At 47.7% G+C, this 24,524-nt stretch overlaps 2 protein-coding genes across 9 annotated transcripts in view; one reads left to right on the top strand and one right to left on the bottom strand.

The window, feature by feature from the left end:
- Positions 1-13,703, top strand: part of Rbpms (RNA binding protein, mRNA processing factor) — a 149,536-nt gene extending 135,833 nt beyond the window's left edge. For 2 of the 4 annotated variants that reach the window (XR_001229292.2, XR_001229291.2), the window contains 3 exons: positions 2,912-2,981; positions 6,776-6,880; positions 11,874-11,993. Coding sequence is in view for 2 of the 4 variants with exons in the window: in XM_013352032.2 (XP_013207486.1) it covers positions 2,912-2,981; positions 11,874-11,967 (164 nt within the window). In the remaining 2 variants the exon portion in view is untranslated. Of the gene's footprint in view, positions 1-2,911; positions 2,982-6,775; positions 6,881-11,873 lie in introns of all 4 variants that reach the window. The other 2 variants (XM_013352032.2, XM_005362513.2) reach the window with 2 other exon arrangements.
- Positions 6,346-24,524, bottom strand: part of Gtf2e2 (general transcription factor IIE subunit 2) — a 61,600-nt gene continuing 43,421 nt past the window's right edge. For 2 of the 5 annotated variants that reach the window (XM_013352031.2, XM_005362516.1), the window contains exons 7-8: positions 19,720-19,835; positions 17,630-18,325 (exon numbers count right to left, since the gene is read on the bottom strand). In XM_013352031.2, coding sequence (XP_013207485.1) covers positions 18,206-18,325; positions 19,720-19,835 — 236 coding nt within the window. In that variant the 3' untranslated portion in view covers positions 17,630-18,205. Of the gene's footprint in view, positions 6,357-16,748; positions 16,771-16,803; positions 17,014-17,629; positions 18,326-19,719; positions 19,836-24,524 lie in introns of those variants that run through there. The other 3 variants (XR_003378298.1, XR_001229288.2, XR_001229290.2) reach the window with 3 other exon arrangements.

Here is a 24,524-nt window from a genome sequence, read left to right as displayed (position 1 = left end):
ACGTGTGTACACATGTGCACATGCTTCTATGAGGCAGGAATGGCCGGGATGATCCTTGAAGCCAACTCTTCTTCCATGGTGTGGACTTAACTGTTCCTGAAGAGCTGACTTTGGGGAAGCCACTGGTCCTACCTAGCAGAGGTAATGAAGAGTCAGAAGCATCTTGTCCAGGGCTTGGACAGGAGTGACCTGGGGCCACAAGCTTCAAACAACCCAAACGGGGGTAAAGGTTAACCTTCTCCTTGCCATCCTCCAAACAGTGTAGTGATTAGCACGAAACAGCTTGTCCTCCTGGGCTAGCTGCCCACACTCCCGGTTGTGCCCCTTGGACTCTGCCTCTCTCTGGTTACTAGAACAGGGAGCTGCTCAGTTTGGCCTGGCAGGCACTGCCCCCTGCTGGAAGGTGGGTTGCCTCAGGTCTCTGGAGTGCAGCACTCTGGAGTCCCAGCCGTGAACCACAGGCAATGAGCTTTGGGGGTCCATCTTTTCTTAGTCAGCTACCGTGTGATTTCGGGTGTGTGTGCACGTGTGTGCATGTGGGGGGTGGGGAGGGGGAATGCCGGAGCCAGAGGCGGGTAGAGAGGCAGACAGACGGCTAGGAGGCCTCTCTCTTCACAGCCACCCTCACCAGTCCCAGACCCATGCCATCTGCCCTTCAGCTCACTGTCCCCCCGCCAGCCCATTCCTGTGTCCCCTCAGTGAACACTATCCCATGTCGGCCTCAGGGCCCTACATCCCCACCTCACACCCAGGCCTCACAACTGCCACCACCGCTCCACACTGACCCAGTGCACACGGACCATTTTAGGTTTAGGTTCCCAGCGTCCCCTGCCTGAGGGCCTGGCCCCTAGGCCACCCTTTCCCAGCTGACTTGGGAAGGCAGCTCCAACTTTGCTCTCAGACGATCAAGCCGTGAGCCAAGGGTAGGTACTGGTTTCTTTGGTCTCCAGCCCCTCCACCCCTCTGCTCCTGTCTCTAGCCTTCCAGCACCACCAACCCCCTCCCCACTCCCACCCCTACCTCACCCAAACCAACCCCCCCCGCAGCCTTCCCACATTTTTTCCTCATGATTTTGTTAGCTCCCTTGGTCCTATAGAAGACACCCAGGTGTGAGTCTTTAGTCTGTCTTCAAGGACAAGTTTCTGATCCCTCCACCCTTCCTGCCATAAGTGGTGGCAAAGATGCTGGCCTGTCTTTAAGGAAGGACCCATGGGGGCTCTGAGGACTCTGAGGCAACGTGGCTTTACCCCCAAAGGTTTTGGTCCTCTGGCCTGCTGGTCTTTGCTTTCTGGAAATAATATCTGAGATGGTCCCCAGAGGACACCTCATACACAAGATGACGCAAGAGGCACCTTGAGGTAGATGCCGATGCCCCAGAAGCTCTCAGTGTTTCCTTCAGTTTTGTTAGAGCCGCATAGGCCCCAGTCAGAGCAGAAGTCTCCACCCTAGGTTGGCCTAGTAGGCAGGGTTCCCCATTTGGCCTTCCTGTCCTGCACTGTCAGCAAGGGTGTGTGGGAGTCCTTCACTTGGCAGGAAACCCCAAGGACTGCTTGGGGACCAGCGCGAAAGTGCAAGCGCTAACTTCTCCCTGGGACCCGATCCCTTGGCTTCTCAGCCCTTAGAGTCAGGGCTTCTACGTCCTGAGCTGGACTCTGAGACAGGGCAGGTTTCCCCAAACCCCAAGTCCCCGGAGTCCTAGTGTTGTCTGTAATTTCCCTCTGGCCCCATGGTACCTCCTCTTCAGCCAAAATGGCTCCTGCTACATCTTGGTGTTTGATGCTAAGAGATTCTCCTGCCCGGTGCTAAGGTTCCATCATGGCTTCCCAAGCGCCCCCTTGTTGCTGTCATTTGCATCTCTTGTTTCCAGCATCATCTTCCCTGTTGCTCACTGTTCTCAGTGGGAGGCCTTCCCTCTTACTTAACGAAAGAGGAGCAAGTAGAGTAAGCCCTGCTCTCTGGAAATAGAGGCTGGAAGATCAGGAGTTCAAGGCTAATTTTTTTGAAAATTTTGCTCATATTTATGTATGAGTGCACTACGTGTATACCTCATGCCAGAAGAAGGCATCAGATTCTATTACAGATGGTTGTGAGCCACCTCTGTGGTTGCTGGGAATTGAACTCGGGACCTCTGGAAGAAGAGCCAGTGCTCCTAACTGCTGAACCATCTCTCCAGCCCCTCAAGGCTAATCTTGGTTTCATGGTGAGTTAGAGACTGGCCCACAGGTGCCCCACAGGCTACAGACAAAGCTGGCATTGTCAATGTATGGTATTTAAGAATGCAAAGCTTCTTGTTGACCTTTTGTGTGACATGGGACCCAGAGCCTTCTGACGGGCGGAGAAGGCACCCTCAGCCTGGTGGTGTTAGCTTGTCTTGGGAGAGACAGCACTGCTGTTGACCTGGGTTTAGCTCTTTGCACAGGCCCCTAGGGCACTGTGAACACCGCCTGGTCTTCCAGACATCCTACCACATCAGGAAGCCGACCCTTTTCCTGAGAGAGCAGGCTCTGGAGAAAGTTCAGTTCCCGCCAGGCCAGTCTCTGGAGGAGTGAGTCATGAAGTGCCCCGCCCTTGGTGTTTGCTTATACCATCAGGCCGCTCTCCCCAGCTCGGGTATTTCTAAGGGAGTATAGAAAGGAAGAACCCACAGGGCCTCTTAATGCCTGTTAACTCTGACAAGATCGGGTGGTTGGAGGGACCCCAATGCCCGCTAAAGTGGGTGCTGCCCCGTAAGTTCGACTGGTATGCTCATAGGGCTTCTGGAAAGTCTCTCGGGGTGCAGCTGTGGTGTTTCTCAGGTCCTGGGCAGGGATTCCCACCCTGGCCAGTGTGAATGGACCCCTCAGTGGTGAGGAGGTCTGGGGACCCACAGTGAGGTGTGACCCCTGGCTCACTGCTCTTCCTGTCTTTTCAGATGCGCTGGCTCCCTCCCTCCGAGGCTACTTCTCAGGGTTGGAAGTCCCGACAGTTCTGCTGAAGGCTGTGTAAGTATTTGGCTTCTCCGGGGACCATTCGGTGCCCCTAGCCCTCCCGTGGTTTGCCCCTGAGTGTTCACCTGGGATGGGAAGATGAACAGGCCCGGCACTGCTTGAGTCTCCCTTGGGGACCAGGCTCCTGTCCTCCCATGCATCGTCAGCGGTCTATATACTGGGCATCGGGAAAGTTGATGACTCTGTCATGGTTCACCTGCTCTCGGCATTAGGGAGAAGCCCCTCCCACTGTGGCGGACACGTGGCCCACTCAAATGCAGATTTTTTTTAAATAGGAGGCAGTCTGCTGCTGTTGCCAAGTCTTGCCTTACTTAATTTGTTCTTTACATGTATGAGCGTTTTTGCCTACATGTATGTGTACCACATGCATACTGTGCCCCAAGAGCCCAGAAGAGGGCATCTGACCCCCCCAGAACTGGGGTTCTGGTGGTTGAGCCACCATGTGGGTTCTGGGAAGCAAACCCAAGTCTTGTACAAGAGCAACAAGTGCTCTTACCATTGGGCTATCTATCTCTCCAGCCCCCACTTTTTAAAAATACATTTTTTTCAATTATTAAAAAATAATTTTTATACAATAGTCAGATCAGTTTTCCCTCCCCAACTCCTCCTACCTCCCCACCAATAGAAAACAAATAAGTAAACAAAAAAACCAAAATTTTTTTTAAAAAAGGCACCAGAAACAAAAACACACAAACGAAACCCATAAAAACTGGAAATGTGTAGCCAAATGACCAAACAAAGCAATATGCGACAAAAAGTCTACAGAAACACCTGGAGTTTTAGTGTTGGCCAGCTCCTAGTCATGGGGCCTACCCCCTAAGTGGGGTTATAAACCATGTCTGTCCTAAATATTCAAGTACACAAACACCTTCTGTAGTTTGGTGTCTTGACTGAATTTCTCCTTAAGCAAGGGGCACTGTAGTTCTGAGCTGGGGCGTATGACTGAACTGAAGTTTTCTAAGTGTTACAGCTCCCCAGTTAGATCCTTCAGCCCTCTGTGAACCTGGAAGGGAAGTGGGTAGAAGGGATGGGCTTGGGTCCTGTTCGATGCTAATGCAGGGTGTTTGGCCCGTGTGCTGATGCTGACAGTGACAGACTCTTAAAGCCCCTCTATTTTGAGAGTCGGCCACGTAAAATGGATACTCACTTTTCCCACGGTTGAGGCAGAGGTTCAGTACTTTGTTAGGGCACTGGAGACTCTGAAGAGGTACCGTGTGTAAATAAGCCTGCGGTGGCTTAGGTTCTACCTTGACATGTTTGTGAGCGCCCGTGGAAGAAGCAAGGGTGGTGGGTGATGGGGCTAGCCTTGTCTTCCTGAGAAAGGAGAGTTCCCACAGGAAGGCTCAGGTAAGCGACGGGTCGGTCATTAGTGCAGAATGTTGGCTGTGCTTGCTGAGCCCTCGTGGTGATGGGAGGTCAGGGTTGGGGCTGCCCGCAGCAGGAATGCATGGAGTGGAATCAGAGCGGCAGGAAAACCATCTGGCTTCTGCCATCTGGTAGGTGCTCTGGGGACACTGATATCGGTGGGTGAGCAAGTTGGCGAATGACAGAGGCACCCAAGTCTCTCTTCATTGTTTTGTTTGCTGTTCATCGAGGCTTAAAGGAAGAAGCGCATCTCTTAGCCGTTATATGTGTTCCGGTTTAAAAGACTTTGTACACTTTGTGTGACCATGCTCACATTTTCCCCGAAATCACTATTTTCTGTCGGCCAGAGGCCCGGTGGTAGCAGAGCGGGGCTAGGGACTTCGCCATCACCACACAGAAAGGTCTAGCATCTCTTGAACGTAGTTCATCTCTTCTGAGTTGTGTACATGGGCCAGGCTCGCGCTTGCCTGGGGTGTGAGGTGGTCTCGGGTGTGTGTCATGTGGAGATCGTCCAGAAGGGATTTGGGTGGCAGTGCCATTACTGTCGCATGGAGCTAGGTGTGTGCAGCCACCACTCCAGCTCCTTCCCAAGTCAGCTATGATCCAAGCTGTGCACTTTGGGGGAATATAAAACAGATTTGGGAACAGCAGTGCTGTTGAGCTAATAGAAGCAGAGGTGACCAAAGCGCATGTCTGAAAGGGCACTGCTGGCCAGGTGGGCGGCTCCACACCACAGCAGAGGGTGCCGGCACGGAGAGTGAGGCACTAAGGGTGCCAGACAGCCTGCCGTCACACCTGGAGTATCGACTGTTGGAGGCTCTCCTTTAATCCCCACAGTCCCAGGCCTACTCCAGAAGAGGCCTTACTCTTGTGTTAGGGTTAGAGGCGTGCAGCCCTATGTCTTGCTGCCTTAGAAATCTCTAGTTTATCCGCTTTGGCTTCTTAGTGCAAGCATAAAACAAATGACTAAATTCGAAATATAAACTGACCCAGCTCTGTGTACATGGGGTTGTACCTGCTGTGTCCAACATTCCTGTGGGAACCCTGTGGACCCTGTCTGCGCACAACGGCCACTCGGAGGCCCTGGACTCAGCCTGCGGAGCAGGGTGTGTGGGTTCGCACGCGCTGGTGGTGTGAGGAAGACCTGGAAGAGTGGCCAGAGGCTGAGCTTGCTGACGCTGTTGGCTTGGCATGTGGTCGGCATAAGCGAGATTTAGTCTGTCTACATGTTATCACCCCATCGCTAGCATTTTGGTGATGATCCAGCCGGGGGACAGAGAACAATGATAGTGTTTGCAAGACATGTTTTGAAAATGATCAATTTTCCAGCTCCACCAAGAACAAGAGAACACGTTTTCTGTCGCTCCTTACAAGTAACACAGTGACAGCCTTGCTTGTTGGGACATCCAAATATAGCTAAACAAGTCTTCTAAAGAACTTGGGGACTGGTGTGGGATGAGATAATATTCTTAAGAACTTGTGAGATTCGCTTGGCCTTCAACCACGGCATAGAAATTACAGGCATGTGCTGTTACAGCCTTGCCGGGTTAGAGGAGGTAATGGGAGCTAAAACGGCAGGATATTTAGCTGTTTATGCCTCCAGCTTCTTTGGGAGGAACAGCCTAGTCTGCGTCTGTCTTTAAGGTCAGGTCCTCCTGTAGGCCCAGACGGCCGCTGTGGCTCCAGCAATCACCCCACTCTCTTAGAAGAGACCAGCCTTGTGCTTCGTATTGCAATAGCCTCAGAAGCCAGGGAAGTTCCTGTTACTTTATCAGGATCACACTTGAGCTTGTAACAGTAAATATTCAGTGAGCAACTATAGCTTACTGAGGAGGGTAGTGGAGTAATAAAATGACCATAATAGGTCAGATGGGGTGAGCGTGGAGTCTGCTAGGAATTGCCAGGGAGCGACAACTTTTAATGCCCTGTGTAGGAGGCTTAGCCGGCGAAGGTGCCCGGCAGATCCACACTGTACCATGTCTGGAGAATGTGACTCTTCCGATCCTTGTAGATGGGCTTGGAACGTGCCCAGGGGCCTCAGGGGGCACCCTAGGGCTGCTATTGCTAGCCAGCCTTGGGTGGGGGGCACACTTGGTCACTACGGATTGTGACAGAGGGTGGGGGAGTTTAGGTAGTTTCCTCCCTCAAATAGCCCAGCTTTTACTATGAAACCAGACTCATACCTGCCCCTCTTTAAATGTCTCTGTAGTGACTTCTGAGTGCCCTTGCCTCTGGCCCAGTAGCCTATCACCCTGTTCCAAGTCCCCAGACCACGTTCCCACCCGCATTCTCTGGACTTGAAAGGTCATCCTGCAGTGGGGGTGTGCTTGGGAGCAGGCTGGTCTTCCTGCTCCCAGGCAGACAGCATGAGGACCACAGAGAAGGTTGCCATGCGCAGTTAACAGCTCTCTCTGTCCACCCAGGTCTCGGGTGTGTGATGGCGGCTGCAATCTGTCTTGTGGGTATTAATGCGATCTTCACTGGTGGCGACTGTCATCCAGCTGTTCTGCAGAACTGGAGCTTTGCTGGTGAGTGCCAAAGTCAGGTGGCAACCAGTGTGGGCAGGATGGGCACCAGCATCTCCTGGAACCACAGCCTCTGTCTACATGGGCCTATGGCTTCTGCATACGACCAGTCCAGTTGTCTGACGCACCCTTCCAGTGACAAGCTGCTTCAGGGCAGCCAAGATGTAGTAACCGTCAGTTTGGTTTCGTAGTGGGTGCTTTTTGTTTCGAAATAGTACCTTACTATGTAGCCCAGGCTAGCCTCAGTCTTTCTAGTGCTGGGAAGCTCAAATGCCATCGTGCCTGGCAATAGTTGGCAAGTTACCCATGGCCTTCTCGAGTAAAGAGGCTCCATTCTCGATAGGAGCACTATGACTTAAATTTCATAAAATGCAGCTTTTCCCTCCCTTTCAGCTCCCAAGCCTTCATTTGAAAAACCAGCAGTTAGTTTGTTGGAAATAAGATATAGTAACTGTCCAATTGCATTAAGTATAATGAAGCCATTTCTCTACTGGGGGACATGTTTTGAGCCTCTGCTGAAATTGGTGAGTGTGGATTCTCCAGGGGTTGTGTCATGGGGCTTTTCTGGCCTCTCTTCTCAGGCGGTAGTCGCTATCAGAATCTCAGTCATCAGGTTTGGAAGTCAGGGTTGCTCAGGCTGATGTGCAGCTCCGGATCTTCCTTTCTCGGCCCGCCAAGTGCTGAGGTTACAGGTGTGTGCCACCAGGCCTGGCCCTAGGTAGAGTCTGTAAAGGAAATTACAATATACACTACCCGGGATGACCTGCTCGCGGCCACCTCAGACGGCAGCTTCCAGTGACTTGGCTTTGGGTAACAGAATGCCAGGGACACTTCATGCCTCAGCCCAAATAAGGAGACAAATTTCATTCCTTATGATGGGCCTATTAAAAAAAATGAGTCAGAAGGAAGGCAGGGTTGCTGCTGAGGACGGAGATGAGGCAGCCAACCAAGGTCACTGCAGCATTTGGGGGACATGAGCGACTTCACACAGAGATCAGCACCTCGTAGGACCGAGCGAGCCACCAGTACAATGTGCGTTCCCCCGCCCAAGTCTGTTTCCTACGGTAGCGCAGAGCTGTCGTAGGTACCATAGTGACACGGGTGACACACCGTGCGGTGCAGCTGACGTCCCGGAAGCTGTATGGCCTTCTGATCTGCTCCCTTTCGTCCTTGTCCTAAGCAGTGGTGCCCACAGTGCTCTTGATCTTCGTTCTTTGTTTTGAAGGGTTTTCCTTTCTCTAGAGTGATTTAAAGGTCAGTTGATAGGTACTCATTCAGTTTGTTGTAGTTCTGGGGATAAGAGCCAGGCCCCTGTGCATGCCAGGCAAGCGCTGTCCCTCTGAACTTCTTCCCCATGCCAGACAGTTTTTAAGTGCGGTAAAGCAACCAAAATATTAGTTGTCCAAGGTCCACTAGCCCAGTGTCAGAAGCAGGTGGTATATCCAGTACCAGAAAGCCCTAATAAAGGAGCAGGAAGCAACAAGGGGCTCAGGACTAGAGTTTCAGATGCCCCTGGAATGCTCAGAAAGGTGGGTCAGGTGGGGGCCGTGAAGCAGGCACGGAGGGCCATGGCAGACAGCTTTGCAGGTCCCAGGCCACCATGGCTTACAGACAGGAGGGAGTGTGGTGGCTGTTCTTGTCACCAATCTAAGGCATCCTTGATGCACAGAGAGGCACACCTGAGCGAGGAGGGAGCGTTCCCTCTACCCTTAGGCTAGAGCCAGGCCTAAACATGGCCAGGGAGGGTCCCTGGAGACTGGTCTCTGCAGAGAACTAAACACTTGACATGTCTTAAATATTTACTTTATATTAGTATTAAGTTGACAGGTATAAAAATGAGTTTGTCTGACGGAGTCAGGGTAGCATTAGAAGTTTGGAGGGAAATCACTAACAGTTATTAGGCCAAGCTTATGCAGATGGGTGACCAAAACAGTTAATATGTTTGGGAGAAAATTTACCTGGTGCCTGGCCGAGTGTAGCTCAGCAACGCCGAAGCCCAGGTGGCGGTTGTTCCACCCTAGGTATCCTCCATCTGTGTGGTGGCAGATGTGCCCTAGTGAGCTTACACATCAGGGCCAGCTGAAGTCAGCGTCTTACGATTGTATGTACCGACAGGTATCCGGCCACAGTACCCTGTGTCTTGTCTTGTGTACAGCTGCTGCTGCTGCTTTTGAAGCTGTGTAGTGTTGGTGCACGAGCAGAGGACTCAGGAAGTCAGGATAACTTTCAGGGTGTCTGTCAAGCTGTCAGAGCCACACCACCAGCTGTTTTTGTTCTGGTTTTTAAGACACCACTTACATGTTGTTCTGGATCCCCTTTCCCAAAAGGCTCTTATGAAAAGAATCTGCCCCTCGTCACCCAGCCCACTGTACCTCCGTAGTGCTTTGTGTTCCCGGACGTCTTTGGATTCTGTTTAAACATCCTTGTTAACACATTCCAGGGTTTGAACTCCATTCCGGGCTAAACCTCTTCCTTGTTTACAGGGACTGAAATAGCTGCATTTTGACCTTGTGTTCGGTCTGGGACGTAGATGGCAGTGTGGATACATTCTTTTCCCATGTGAGAATTACGTCTCCAGGGTAGGTTCTGGAAAGCTCAGGGAACTAACTATAGGTTCTGCCCCCCTTCTTTCCCAACTTCCAAAGACCCTGTGTGCAGGGAGAGTGGTACAAAGCCAGAATCTGGGGCTTATTCACCCCACCCCAGAGGGATTAGCTTCCCACAGAAGGGTGCCCCAGAGCTGGTGTGTAGCCCAGGCTGGACCTCTAGTGCAGACCCTGCCTGGCAGATCAATGTTAAGACAAAGGCCCAAGTGTCTAAATGAAGGAACATTTTGCTGTGCCCTGCTAGCTCCTCTGGGGTAGAGGATTGTCTTGGGGAAGAAAGTAACATCCAACATCATTTCTGCCTACTTCTGTAGGGACTTCTCCCTACAAAGCCCTTCTGGATTGGACCTAGGAAAAATGAGTTTTCAAAGACAAGAGTTTTGTAACTAAGTGGGTGTAGAAAAGGAAAGGGGAAATACAGGCAGACGAGTCTTGAAGGTTGTACTAAGGGGCCCAGGGAGTGGGAGCCAGTGGAGAAATATGACATGAATCATCTTCTGCTACTCAGGGTTGGTGGGAAGAAGATGGTCCCAGGACAGAGCTGCCCATGGCCACAGAGCAGGCACAGATAGAGATGGTGACAGCTTTGACTGGAACAGTACACAAAGGCCACTTTAGACTCCTGTTCAAGAGCTGAGCCCACCTCCCCTGCCAGGCAGAGCCACAAAGCTAACCTGCTCTCTGCAGCCTGCCATCCTGTCCGTCCTTTCTCAGGGTGACTGACAGCAGCATCCCAGTTGTTAGTCTTGCTGCTTTCCCAAGATGGCCGTCTCTGAGCCAGGAAGAGCTGCACAAACCTAGTGCGGAGCCCCTGCAGGACAGAATGGGTTTGATGGGCTGTACTCAAGGTCAGGAGGCGGCAGAACTTGTAGATGGTGGAAAGTTTCTGTGAACCACTTTCATTCCCCGGGACATCTGCTCTGTGGGGAGCAAGGCAAGCAGGAGCCTCCCGAGACGAGTGTGCTTCAGCTGAAGCTCCTTTGGCACATCAGTGATGTGAGGAAGTGAGTCAGGCCATGAGGCCACAGGCTCACAAGGAATCTCTGTTGCTGTCACCTAAAACGTAACTCCATCTGTCCTCTTCTGCCCCCGGTTCCCACTCCTCCCACCCCATACATACCTAGCCTGTGGGAACGCTGGGCATACCTACTCCCAGGTAGACATCAGAAATCAGGGTTTAACAGAAAAGATAGGCACTTTTTGCAAGTGTTTCTGGTGACTGGTTTGAAACAGGGTCTGACAGAGTAGCCCTGACTAGCCAGGAACTCGCATGTAGATCCCATGCTTCTGGGATTAAAAGCATGCACCACCATGCCCGCCTAGAGATGGACACATTCAGATTCTCCCAGCATGAGCATCACAGGGTATGCGGTCCCCAGTGGTACTAAGTGTGAGAAGAGGCAGAAAGTGAGAGGTTCCTGAAGGAGCTTTGGCTGTTTATCCCTGCCAGACATTTGACTCAGAATGCTGCTGCCAGAGGACAGAGAAGGAAGTGGTCACTCAAAGGCTACAGCGTTCCTACAGCTTTTTACAGGAAGCAGCTGCCGACGTGCTAGGATTGCCGCAACTGCGAGACAGAAGAGCGTTAGTTTCACAGCTGTGCGCCTACAGGTCTCTTCCTGCTCTGGAAAGCATAGCTCTTTCTCACTGGTGCCTTTCCAAGCTCCACAGGTACACAGCCATTGTATTTGGATCTCAAAACTTGTAGGCCATTATTACATAAGCCTTTCTCTGTACAGAATCCTAGTCTGCTTGTATGTATACCTTTTCTGTGTTTGACAACACGAGTCTAACCTGTCAGTGAAAAAATATGGGAGTTGGAGAATATAAAGTGAATGACAATAAAAATGGGCTTACAGTGCATGCATCCTGGACAGTACTGTGGAACTGTGGAGAGTACAGTCCAGAACCGGTTGGAGTTGCTCAGTGGCAGCGCGTACCCAGCATTTGTGAGATGGAAGGACTGCAAGTTTGAATATCCCGGGCTCAAAGAGCTGACTACCACAACGCACAATACACAAGCATGTGTTTCAAAGTTCAGGGAAGAAGGGGAGTTTACAGTTTATTTTGTACACGTCCGTGCATGTGGAGAGAGGTGAGGGAACACTTGCAAGGAACCTGTTCTTGACCACGGGAGTCCCCAGCACTGACTCAGATCATAGACCTGACAATGTGCTTACCCCACTGAACCATCTGGTCGGGTCCTTTGCTTTGTTTTCTCTGTAGCCCAGGCTGGCCTGGAACCCCAGCTGATCCTCCTGCCTCAGGCTCCAGTGCCCAGTTTGAAGTCTTTACCTATTAGTCTGCTGACACTACCTGTCTCATAGCTCAGCAAGATCGATGTACACGATTGGAAGGTTGCTTTCCAACACGTTTTCTTTCTGTTTCAGGTTTGAAAACGCCTTGCCCAGTTTTGATCCCTTCAAGACTTTGCCACAGCCTCTATCACACATCTGTTTTCCTCAAAGAAAAAAAAATATATAATAAAATGTGTTTTACTCTTTTACACTGTATAATTTTAAGAAATACGTGTTATTTGTGAATGCATGGTCTGACGTTTCTGTACAGTTTGGAGACATACTCAGGTGGAACACAGACAACAGTAAAGCCAAGATAGCTAGTATTTTCTAGCAAGCATTTATGAATGGAGGGAGGAGTTCTTACACTAGGTTAGATCACTTTTGCACTTGATTTCTGAATGCTTTTTAATGACATCTATCTTGTTTTTCTTCTAAAATAAGCTGCATGTTTGAGGCATGTCTCTGAATAGCATTGAAATTTCCACAATTGTGTTGTGAATGTGTGGACTCCATCTGCCTGGCCCCGAGTCAGGGCACGTTAGTGACATGGTGTAGAAGTGAGCTCTACAAGACAAAGCCCCAGGAGCATCTCTCACCACAGTGTTCACAGCTGGGCAGGAATTACTACTTAGGTAATGTCTCCCGAGCACAGCATACCATCTGAAACCCATGGCAGCTATGGCTGCAACAATACAAACTGTGCCAAGTGAGGTATTGCCATTTTATACTTGTATTATATTGTTACCATTTATGATAGCACCCTCAGAGTGTGGGACCTAATATATCACTCACCTTCCATAAACTGTTCTCTTTACCAGTGGAAAGATAAAGTCCACCCCACTAAGTGGAGGGACCTTGGTTTGGACCTGTGAGGCCAACAAGGCCTCAGGAGAAGCAGGCCGCCCACCCAGATACTTTGGCAACAATGGGCATCACATCCCAAGTGATTCTGTAAAGTATGGCCTACCTGAGCTGGTGGTTTTAACATCTGGCAGCCGTCCATCATGTTCTCCAGAATACTGTTTGCTCATCCCGAGACTACCTACTGCATTGCACTGGGTGGGACATGTGACCACGGCCATTTGCAATGAATGCAGTTATCCTTGCGCTTCAAGACTTCTTCAGAGCCCAAAGTTAGCCTTGTGTTGTATTCCGACACATTTCCAGAGGTGGTGACGGGGCAGCTTCTCCTGCTCCTCAGACAAGAGCCATGTGTAATACTGTGACCTCTGAGAATTTCCAGCTGCTGGTATAGCTAACATAATCACAGTCTTTGTATCTTTGTTATTGATCTACTTGTTGTGTTGAAAACGTCATGTTTTAATGGTTATATCATTGGTGGGGGTTCATTATTTTTCATTAGAAATAAGAATGTCAAGTTTTTACAGGTTATTAAACAGAGAAAAAGGAAAAAGAAACACTAAGGCCTGGAGTAAGGGCTTTTCACTAGAAACTAAAGGAAGGGGGCGGGCAGCAGTGTGACTTCACACAGCCACACTGGTGTTGAGGGACTGCTCAAACCCAACCCCCCCCCCCCCCCCACTTGGCTCCCAGACTACTTGCTGTAAGGAAAGCCACCTCACCACTATGCTTTTATAAACTGTGTAAAGGTACTTTTCTATTGTCATTTTTAATAAAATAATAAAGTTTATTCCAGCTATTACATGATCGTCTGGGAACTTATTCACAGCATCAACCAATCAAGCCCGACAATGCAGAGATTTCCATTTCCAGGCAGAGGCAGAACTAGGCATGATTCAGAGTGGGAGTCAGGTAACTATAGCCCACCCACCTGTGTACCTTTAACTCGGCTCAGTTACTAAGATTCTGCCAGGCATAGTCACATGTGCCTTAAATCCCAAGAGGCACACTCAGATCTTCTCAGGTTCAAGCCAGCCTGGGCTGCACAGTGAGTTCCAGGCCAGCCAGAGCTACACAGTGAGACCTGTGTGTGTAGGGGGGGGAGGGGGGGTGTCCAAATTCTGTTGGGGATAAGTGGCTCATAAAGTGGAGAGCTTGCTGCTCTTACAGAGGACTGGAGTTAGGTGCCCAGCCCCTACATCTAGTGATTCAGAGCAGTAAATTGGAGGTCCATCCATGGGCTACAACATCATCTTCAGGCAGCCACACACAAAACAAAAAAATATGGCTGCTGATTCAATCAAGATATCAGTATTCTATACACTCCCACGGTCCCCCCCCCCCAGGTCTTACATTAAAATTGCTATGCAGCCAAGGGTGACCCCAAACTTCTGATCCCCAGCCTGTCTCACCTCCTAACTGTTCTTGCCACATAATAGTCACTGGTGACCTTCAGTCTACAGCACTGGTATTTTCAGCTCATGGCTTATTTTTCCAGAGACCATCCAAACCAGGCATAGTAACTGCTTTCTGATCATCTGGCCTTCCTGGAGACTAGTGAAGCTTTCACAGCCACCGTCCGGCTCTTACAGTGCCTGAGGGTGCTCTATAGAGCACACTGACCATGTGGCTTTGTCTTCAGCCTCCCGTGAGGTTCCAACTCTAAGGCACCAGAGACTACCACTCAGCTGGCACTGATGGAGAGTCCTACCTCAAGCTAGTCCCGCCCTAAACAGCCACTTCTGTAAGTATTTTCCACAAATACTTGAGATGCACTGAGTAGCTGTGTCTAAGGATAAGTCCCCGCAAGGTGTGTCCCAAGCCAGTGCAAGCCATAGAGAAACTCCCACCGACCAAGCAGTCTGTCTACCTGCTTCATTAGCTCCTCTGGAATATCATCTGTCACTATATTGAGCGGAAATGGATGCAGGGCCTTTGGGAACCAGTAATTTGGGATTAGGAAATGGGTACACTGGTTTGTTTGTTCACTAATTATACAGGCTTCAAAACAATGATAGCAGCAAAATGGACTCTTCCCAGGAACACAAGACTATAAAACTAGCATCTAAAATTAAATGCCCCAACTAAATTTCAACTTAAAATGAGTATTGCAAATCCTAAATTTCCAAATGAGAACACCTCTAGTTCATCACTTCTGTGTTCCAGGGTCACTGTTCCAAGTTTTTGCATATCTAACCCTTTCTTCATGAGACTGCAACTGGTGCTGCCCCACTCCACCAGGAGGCAAGACGAGGTGGTGCAGATCCCAGCACCCGAAACGCTGAGGCTGTAAGCATTACCTGAGCTACGCATAGCCAACACACTCTGAATTCTTTATCTCAATTACTGAGACAACTAACTGTCCACTGAAACTAGTGCTCTCCCCTGGTTTAAGAACGATGCTCTCTTCCTCTTTTTTAAACCGGTGTTAATATTCTCTATGACAAAACCATTTACAGCATTGTTGGAAGGCTAGAGAATGTCAGTGACTGGTGACATGTTCTCTAAAATACTGGTCCTTTTTATTGTTGTTTTTTGATTTTTTTTTTTTTTTTTTTTTTTTTGAGACAGGGTTTCTCTGTAGCTTTGGAGCCTGTCCTGGAACTTGTAGACCAGGCTGGCCTTAAACTCAAAGAGATTCACCTGCCTCCTGGAATAAAAGGTGTGTGCCACCAAGCGCCTGGCCAGTTATCACTTTTGACATCCCTATTATTTTTGTTTTGTTTCTAGGGATTGAACTTAGAACTGTGTGCATACAGTGTTCTGGCAAGGTGAAAAGCCACTGGCCTTTCGCCAGTCTGGAAAGCATGAGGTCATAGGAATGTACTAAGCAACTACCAAACCAGTGGGGTTGGGCCACACTGCAGCCCATACTTCCAGGGGGCCATTTGTCAATCTGCTCAAGAGAGACTTCTCCCATGCGAGTGTTAACCATGCCGGTCACACTCAGTTCCCAAGGTCAGATATGGCTAAGGTGGTACAGTCATGGTCCAGGCACATATATTTACTTTTTATGAAGGAAATCGTGCGTTAGCAGTGCCACAATGTCAGGACCTACTCCAATTTGTCTTTCCGCAGCATGCTGTCCCCAAATTCTCAAGACAGGCCAGAGCCAGTACTCCACATAGTTTGAGAGGGTTTCCAAGTCCCCACTGGTCCTCTCCTTTCGTGAACACCTACTGACCTCTCAGGACAGACCCACTGGGAAACAACCGTCCTACATGCAGTTCCAAAGACAGCAATGTCCCTAGCCAAACCTGAGAAAACCTCAACCCTTCCCAAATCATTTCAAAGTAAAGCAATAGCTAGAAAGAAAAGGGGACACCAAGTTTCATCTTCTATGTCTCAGATAACTGCCATTACAAGAATAAAGTCCATAAATCCAAATGTACTTGTCCCTGGAGCGCCTACATTCAGAACATGCTTCCACTCTTGATTTCAAACAAAGCTCACAAGAGAAATCCTGGCTGCACACTCGCAGGCTCCCCAGGACTGGAACCGAAGTTCCTCTACTGCCTTTCCCTGAGTAGTCAAATCAACCAGTATCGAGCGTTTTTTGCATCCCCTGGGTCCGCCCATCACCCGACCATATTTACAGGCTGTGACAGTAGCAGCTAGAGGTTCGCTTTTTACTCTAAGCTCAACTCCATTTCTCTTAACTAGCCCCTAAAAGCTTGTGACTGTGATGAATTATAGATCAGATGCAGCCTTTTAACTCTCTCAACCGTGCCCATTCCCACTTGCTTCTAAAGGGCAGCAGATCTGGCAGCAACTGGCAGAGGTGAGATCAAGACTTCACTTGGAACTGCTGGAGGACTCTGCAGTCACCCAGAAGAACTGCTGGAGGAGTGTCTGCAGTCACCCAGAACTGCTGCCAGGGCCTGTTCTTTTTTATTATAGTCACAGAACACAACCAGGCTCTCAAGTTTCCCACAAGGCTGTCTGCTACCCATATCACTCCAAGATGCCATCCCAGGACCTCAGCAGAGAGAATACTCACACAGGCTATAGGTCAAAGGGAACAATACTTGCAAGACAATGCAAATGAATGAAACAAAATTATAGAATTTATAAGTTTAGTAACTAGCAAGATACTTTATTTTTCTAGATTTCAATTTCTTCATTTCTGTGAAGAGAGGTAAGAAATTAAGATCAATTATCAAACCAGTACCTAAAGCACAAACGAAAGCAGGCTTAGCTAGAGGTGAGTAGGACGCAGGCCTGGCAGTAAACATGTATCTGAGCACCTACCTGTCCGTGAGGCCTGAAGTCTGCCTGCTTATCAAGTCAGATGAGGCCTGAGACAGTCTTGTACTTGCAGACCTCGCCGTAACGTGGCTTTGAGAACATGGTTTGCAAACGGAGGCATCTGCTGGGAGATAAGTGAGTTCTAATTTACGGGGAAAACTACCTTGACACCATAAGCATTATATACTCTTACCGGCAGAAACCTTCAAACACAAAACAAGATGGCAAATCTCTTATATTCTAATTATGTGGGAACCACAGTATGACATCTTCTTAGACCATATTTTGGAGTTCAGAGGTAAGATGACATGAAATGGATATAATACTTATTCATCAAAAGCCCAATGCTTTGGGCTACTGTTGCACCTTGTTTGAGAATATTAAACTTGGTTTTTATATTCCAACAATACCATTCCAATGGGAGAGAGAAAATCTGTGATAATCAACTCAAAGGAGCAGGGCAAGTCATAGCAAAGGGCGCAAGAAAGTGCCTTCTTTAGGAGTGAAAACCCTAAAACTGCACACATGCTTGATAATAAGGGTTCTCACTGAACTGGACCAGTAACAGGACAGAGGGTCCCTCCACCAGAATGGCCAGGAAAGCCACCTGAGAGCTGGGCTATGGTGAAGCTCATGTTCAGGCTGGCAAGAAGAGTCTCCTCATCCTTGTTCAAGATAGTAGCAAATCATGAATTCAACTTACTACTTATTTAGCCTTTTTAAAGAAAGCATTAACAATTATGTTTAGTGTAATTTTATTGCTTAGCTTATTCACCAGAGTCATACCCTGTGTTCCAAAGAGGATTCACACACTTGCCAGCAGTACTGACACCACTCTGAGACATCCCAAATGCCCACCCTAGCAATCAGTGACTGTGGCTGTTCCCTGCTATTTTCGCAAATTAAGAGAGACAAACTGAATTTCCTAACTTCTTAAAGATCCTCCTACAAACAAACTTTTATTATAAATATTTTCTCTTGGAATAAAGAAATATTGCATTCAGCACTACCTGCCAACTTGTTCTAAAGCAACAGAAAACATGGAGTCAAGATAAATAGCAAAGACACCCGCGTGCCATGCTAAGTGTCTTTCTAGAAAAATAAAACCAACCAACCCAGGAGTTAACAGGAACCGTTCCCACTAGCCTGCTGGGTGACAATAGCTGGGTTTGGTAATCTGCTCCTGTTGTGTAAACTGAACTGCTCCTCTCAGTCCAGAGGAGCAGATGAGAAGGCAGACAGTCTTCAGATCCCAAGCATCACAAAAGATCTTGACTGTATCTGTAACCTTGTTTGAGGATAAAAACGTTCCCTTATTTGCCAGGGGTAGTAATGTCCGAGTAATCCTTCAGCACTCCAGCCATATGATCATTATGTGTCTTAAACCGTCGCTTCTTCTGTGAAGCAGGCTTTTTCCTTCTCTGAATAGAGGCCTGCAGAAAAAGGTAAGAGAGTAAACAACAGTGACTCCAGGAGACATGATGGTTAGGACTTACTGAACAAGTTCAGAGACCAGCACCAAAGACCTATCCCTCACACACCCCAATCACAGCACTCCAACGAGTCTGATGCCCTCTGCAATGAACAGGCAGGGACCTAAAGTGTAACACAAGTATGGTGGCCATTAAGTCATTAAAATCAGAGGCAAGGAATGTCTGTGCTTTGTCTCCACTACCATGTCTAAAAAGGACTTGCCACTTAGCGGTTTAAAAAGTGAGCTTTAGAAAATATTGAAAAATGACAAAACTAGAAAAAGCATAGGCACATGAAGCTTTGCAATATTCTTTATTCTGTATACCTGAAACACCACATTTTGAAAATTCAAAATTAACAATAATCAAGTATTAGGAGTTGTGTGTGTGTGTCCCCTCCCCACTACCCTGAGACAAGGTTTCTCTGTGTAGCCCTGGCTGTCATGGAACTCACTCTGTAGACCAGGATGGCGTCAAATTCACATAGATTTGCCTGCTTCTGTCTCCCAAGTGATGGGATTATAGACATGTGCCACCACTGTCCAGCAACAATAAATCTTTTTATTCACTGACCCTTAGAGAGTCACTGTTTTTTCTTTCTTTTTTTTTTCTTAAAAAAAAAAAAGGAAAAAAAGCTACAAAGCATGCATGGGAAGGGGATCAAGCAGAGCCCTAGAGCCCTAAGTCTAGAGTGTTGGTAATTCTGTCCTGGTTGTTCTTAGACTAAAATTAGTAGTTAACAGGTACAGAGGGATTTACCAGACTTCATTTTAATATCCACTATGAGTAGAATTTAAGCACTATAAAGACTATACATGGTTGCTAAAAAAGGACAATTCAGTATCATCAGGATATGATAGATCCACTGGGTACCAACATGAAAGAACAGGGGAGGGACAATGAAGTCTAAGAAAGACCAACCAGATGAAGATGAAGCTCCCCTTTGAAATCAGGGACAGGACTGGGAGGTGGTGGTGCACACCTTTAATCCCGGCACTCGGGAGGCAGAGACAGGCAGATCTCTGAGCTGGAGGCCAGCCAAACACACAGGGTTTCTCTGTGTAACCCTCCAGGTCAGCCAGAGCTACACAGAGAAACCCTGTAGGGGAGGAGGGAAAAACCAGAGAAAGTGTATAGAGGATCAGAGATGAGAAATGTGGCTGGGACAGCTGCAGGATGATGAGAAAGCTCTCCCAGGCTGGGGCATCCCTACGGGTGGGTTCACTGGCTGTATCTGGCCAAGTTAATACATTAGGCCCAGAGAAAACCTGGCAGAGGGAACCAGCGCCTCATTTGTCAGAGAGCAGGATGAGGAGCAGAGAAGGGACTGAACTGCATGTCTAAAGATGACATACCACTTTCTTTGGTCCAGATTCCTGCATGGAAGAAATACCCTGTCGTTTCAGATACTCTTCAATTTTTTCCTCATCCATTGAATCCACAGTGACACTCCTCCACAGTTTCTGGAACTCTATAACAAGACAGTAGTTATTGTAGTCACTATCCATTTGACCATAGACATTTTATAGACCACTGCATCTTGGTAGGCAAAGTTCAGAGAGAGACAGACAGAGAGACAGAGAAGGCAAGACTACTCCAGTGCTGGACACAGCAACAAAAGGGTCTGACCTGAAGGCAGCAGGACAGTCACCAGTGAGTCCAATCTCTTAGAACAGTAAGAGAAGCAGTAACACTCTTTAGTCCTAAACACAGTTCCTCCTTTTGGGGCAAATTCTTCAAATACTGGCTCAAGGCCCTGAGCTCAACGTATTCCACCTCTGTACTGATATGAAAGAAGCATTTGGGGAGATGGGGCCCCCAAGCTTTATAACATCTTGTTTAAAAAAGTTTTCTTTTATTTTTTTTTAAATCTGCTGAGGCATTGGTAAGTGACAAAAAGGGAAAGGAAAAAAAAAACAACAAATCTAGGGTAGGTTGAGAAATAGCCCTTATGAAACAAAGGAGAAAGGCAGGTGACTAGCCTCAGTATCTTGTTCTTGTATTGAACATGTGCAAAACAAATTCTTTGCATCTTTAATTCCCCTTCTAAAGACAGCTTTAATACAAGCTTGTTAACAGCCGTGTCAGCATTCCTTTCATACACACAACCTGAGACGGTCAAGTCTTCCAGCGCGTACTCTGGGATCTAAAAGATTCCTTTCTGAATGCCGAGGTGGTTCACTAGGCTTCCCGCTCACCACGACACAGAGGCTGCTGTGCAGGCCTGACTGCCATCCAATCCCTACACCAACATGCCTCTTCCGAGTCTTCCCATTAGCCTTCCCATAGGTTGTCACACGCTCCATCTGCAGGCTATATGACAGATCAGTAGGGAAGGCTATTCTTTCAGAAAAAAACATGATTTCATTCCCAGTATCCACATGGCAGCTCACAACCATCTATAATTCAAATTCTAGGGACTCTGATGCTCTCTTCTGGCCTCCATGGCCCTGCCCAAATGTGATGCATAGACATACATGTAGGCAAAACACCCATACAACAAAAACAAAACTGTGAAAAAATTCAATGTACAAGTAGAAAAGGAAGGCAGGCTCATCTCTTACCATATGCAACAGTCATTCAACATAGATTAAACACACATGCATGCATGCATGCACACACATGCACATAGTTTATGGAGCTCTGCTGTAATTATTTGTTCCTTTGTAATGACTCTTTCCCCTCACGGTCTTCAATATTTTCTCTTCACCTTCAGTCTGAACTATGTTGGATGTTTATTTGTTTGCTTGTTTGGAGAGGGATGATATTACCTGTGTTCTCATGATTTAAATCCATCCTGGTTCGATGTTATTAATTCTGGAAAATCTTGGCCACTGGTCTTAAAGTATTTCTTCCCTTCTCTCCTTCAGATGTAAATTATACATTAGGACCATCTGAGATTGTCCTACAACTCAGGGGTGCTCATTTTTTGTGGGTCTTTGTTGCTGTTGTTGTTTGGTCTCTTTCCTCCACTCTCTTCTGTTTCTATGACAGCCTTTATCTCCCTTGATCGCCGTGCACACTGACAGGCTAGTGGAGCCTCTCTTCAGCTGTCGCCACACTTCTCATTTGATGCTCTTAGTCTTTTCTACTAGACAGCATTATCAGTTACTAAGGTTATCAGTTATTTTAAGTTATGTATCTTCTAGTTCAAATATGTGATCTTAAGAATTTGGTTCTAGCCGGTAAGTGGTAGTCCATGCCTTCAATCCCAGCACTCAGGAGGCGGAGGCCAGAGATTTCTTCATTTAAGGCCAGCTTGCTTTATATACTGAGCTCCAAGACAGCCAGAACTACACAGAGAAACTGTCTAGAAAGAAGGAAGGAGGAGGAAGAAAAGGATTCTGTCCTAGTTCTCAATAGTGTATTGATTTCTTTTGTCTTGTTATGGTTTTGTTGATTTTGTTGTTGTTGTTGTTGTTGTTGTTTTTAAGCAGGACATCCTCTGTGAGACAGTTGGAATCATAGGTGAATAGGCTGTATGCCTGGAAATGGGAACGCCTTTCCTCCTGCCAAGCATGCAGAGATTGAGTCAATCTAGTGAGGATGTGAGCTTGGTCAGCAAACTCTTCTGCTACCATAATGAACCACTAGCTTCCAATTCCTTAAGCCATTCCGTGGGTTCCAGACAGTCTGTTTTTCCAGCAGTATCTGTCGGTGGCTGCTGATCTCCAATCCTATATGTATATATATAGCCTCCTTGCATATTCCTGGAACTCTCACAGAACTCAGTCACACTACCCCACTGTGGGAGGGGGGATGGGGAGGAGGCGGGGCAGGGGGGGCTAAGCCTCTGTTTTGGGCAAACACTGAGTTCCAGAATGTCCTTCTCTGCTACTTCCTTTCCTCTAAGGTTAGGAACACACCATAATTCTTGTCCTTCCCTGAGGGTTAGGTTTCCTTGTGGTTCCATTCCCACACGATGTTTATTAAGGCTTTTGTCTGACAGAAAGAAAGGAGGAGGCTCTAGGTGTGGTGGTACACTCCCATAATCCCAGCCCGAGGACAGAGAAGGATATGAGAGGGGGGGTTCCCAGATCAAGACCAGCTATGGGTACACAGAGCTGAGAGATACAGTCTTAAAAATGATTAAGTAATAAAATAATCCAGACAGGGCTCTGGGCTTCCTAGCTTTCCTTAGCGGCTACTGTTCCTCTCCTCCAAGGCTATCCAATGAAGGAAGACATTTTCCCAGTATCTCCACACTGGCTCAACCTTCAGCCCTCAAACTCTGATGGAGTCTACGGAAAAGAGCTTGTCGGCAGGTAACTTGTACCCCTAAATCCACAACTCTTAAAAAGTCTATGACTTCATACTAATCTGAGCCAGGCCTTCGGCAATACATTTACAATTTCAACTGCACTCATTGATTGGTGCTCATTTTGTCTGTCTTAGGTAAGCAAGTATTCATGCACACAGGAAAAAACTTACCCTGTGCTGGTTAGTTTTATGTCAACTTCACACAAGCTACAGTCCTCTAAAAGGACAGAACCTCAACTGAGAAAATGCCTCCCTAACTGCCCAGGTGGAGGGAATTTTCTCAAGTAGTGATTTGGGGAAGTGTAAAGTCTACTGTGGGTGGTACCATCTTCGGCTGGTGGTCCTGGATTCTATAAGAAAGCAGGCTGAACAAGCCAGGAAGAGCAAGTAAGTGTGAGCAGCACCCCTCCATGGCCTCTGCATCAGCCCCTGCCTCCAACTTCCTGCCCTGTTTGAGTTCCTGTCCTAACTGCCTTCAATGATAAACAGTGATACAGAAGTATAAATAAGCTAAATAAACCCTTTCTTCCCCAACTTGCTTCGGTCATGGTGTTTCACTACAGCAACAGCTAAATAATCCTAAGACACACACTATAACTTTCATTCATTAAAACAAACAAACAAAAAACCCAACTATTCCCTTTTTCTTATTTTATTTTGTTTTTGAGGCATCATTCCTCTGTGTAGTCCTGGCTCTCCTGGAACTTGCTCTGCAAACCAGGCTGGCCTCTAACTCAGAGATCTGCTTCCAAGGTATGCACCACCATCACCTGACCTTGTTCCCTTTTACTAAAAACAAGATACTAAACTATTTTCAGAGAAAGTTCATGACTTTTTTTTGCTCATTTACCTACGTTTTTAGCAGTACTAGTGACCAATCCCAGGGCCTTGCAGGCTCTACAACTTAGCTGTATCTCCAGCTACTTTGTGCTTTAACCCAAGGTCTGCCTATCGAACTCATAAGCTGGCCTTAAGCTTTTAAGATCTCAATCCTCCTGCTGCCTCCCATGTGTCAGAATTACATGTACCAACAATGTCCAGTAATTTTTTTAAATAAAATGTTTTTCTTGAAGCTTTGCGTTGCCTTGCTCTGCAGCTGTTACAGGATTTGTTATCTACATAACTCTACAGATATACTACAGCTACACATACATTTAAGATGAACATTAGATCACAAGGCAAAATTTCAATAGGGTTTGAAAGGATCCCAAATTTAATTGTTTTTTAACTATGTGAGGAAGAAAACTATTCAACAAACAAGGGTACAAAGTGAAATAAACTTTTTAATTTTATAAAACTGATCTAAGAAACTACAATTAAAAAATAAAATAATCTTTATTTTCTTCTTGTTATTTAGTTTGGTCTGATTTCCTCCCCAGACAGGTTTTCTCTCTCTGTAACCCTGGCTGTCCTGGAACTTTGTAAGTCAGGGTTGTTATGGTTTTGGTCCCTTTAAGAGACAAGCCACACCCATTCCCCTCCCCATCCGCTGAGGCAGGCTGATCTTCAGCTTCCGGCCTGAGCTCGTTCTCTCTCTTTTCCATCTTCCTCTCGGAGAGGTAGCTTCGCTTCTGCCTCTCTCTCCACTTCTCTGCTTCCCCCCTTCTCTGTCCCTTTCTCCTCTTCTCTCTCTCTCTGTCCCCCCCTTCACCCTTCCTCCTCCATAATAACCCCCTGAATAAACATTCAACCTCACCCTGCATGTCGTGACTATCCATGTTTCTGTCTTCTGCCTGCCCGCCCGCCATGTGTCTCCCTGCCTGGAACCAGCCATTGCTCGGGGACCAGCAGCCGTCTCTGACTGGGGCCCACTGCCTGCTGCCACATGGCCCGCCACCACTGCTCTGGGACCAGCAGCCATCTCTGCTTAGGACTGGCTGCTCCCAGGGCCCGCTGTCTG

This window comes from Microtus ochrogaster, linkage group LG7_11 (assembly GCF_000317375.1).
Source record: "Microtus ochrogaster isolate Prairie Vole_2 linkage group LG7_11, MicOch1.0, whole genome shotgun sequence".
Classification (NCBI taxonomy): domain Eukaryota; kingdom Metazoa; phylum Chordata; class Mammalia; order Rodentia; family Cricetidae; genus Microtus; species Microtus ochrogaster.
Note: the sequence above shows the minus strand (reverse complement) of the source record. Positions and strands in the feature narration are given on the sequence as shown.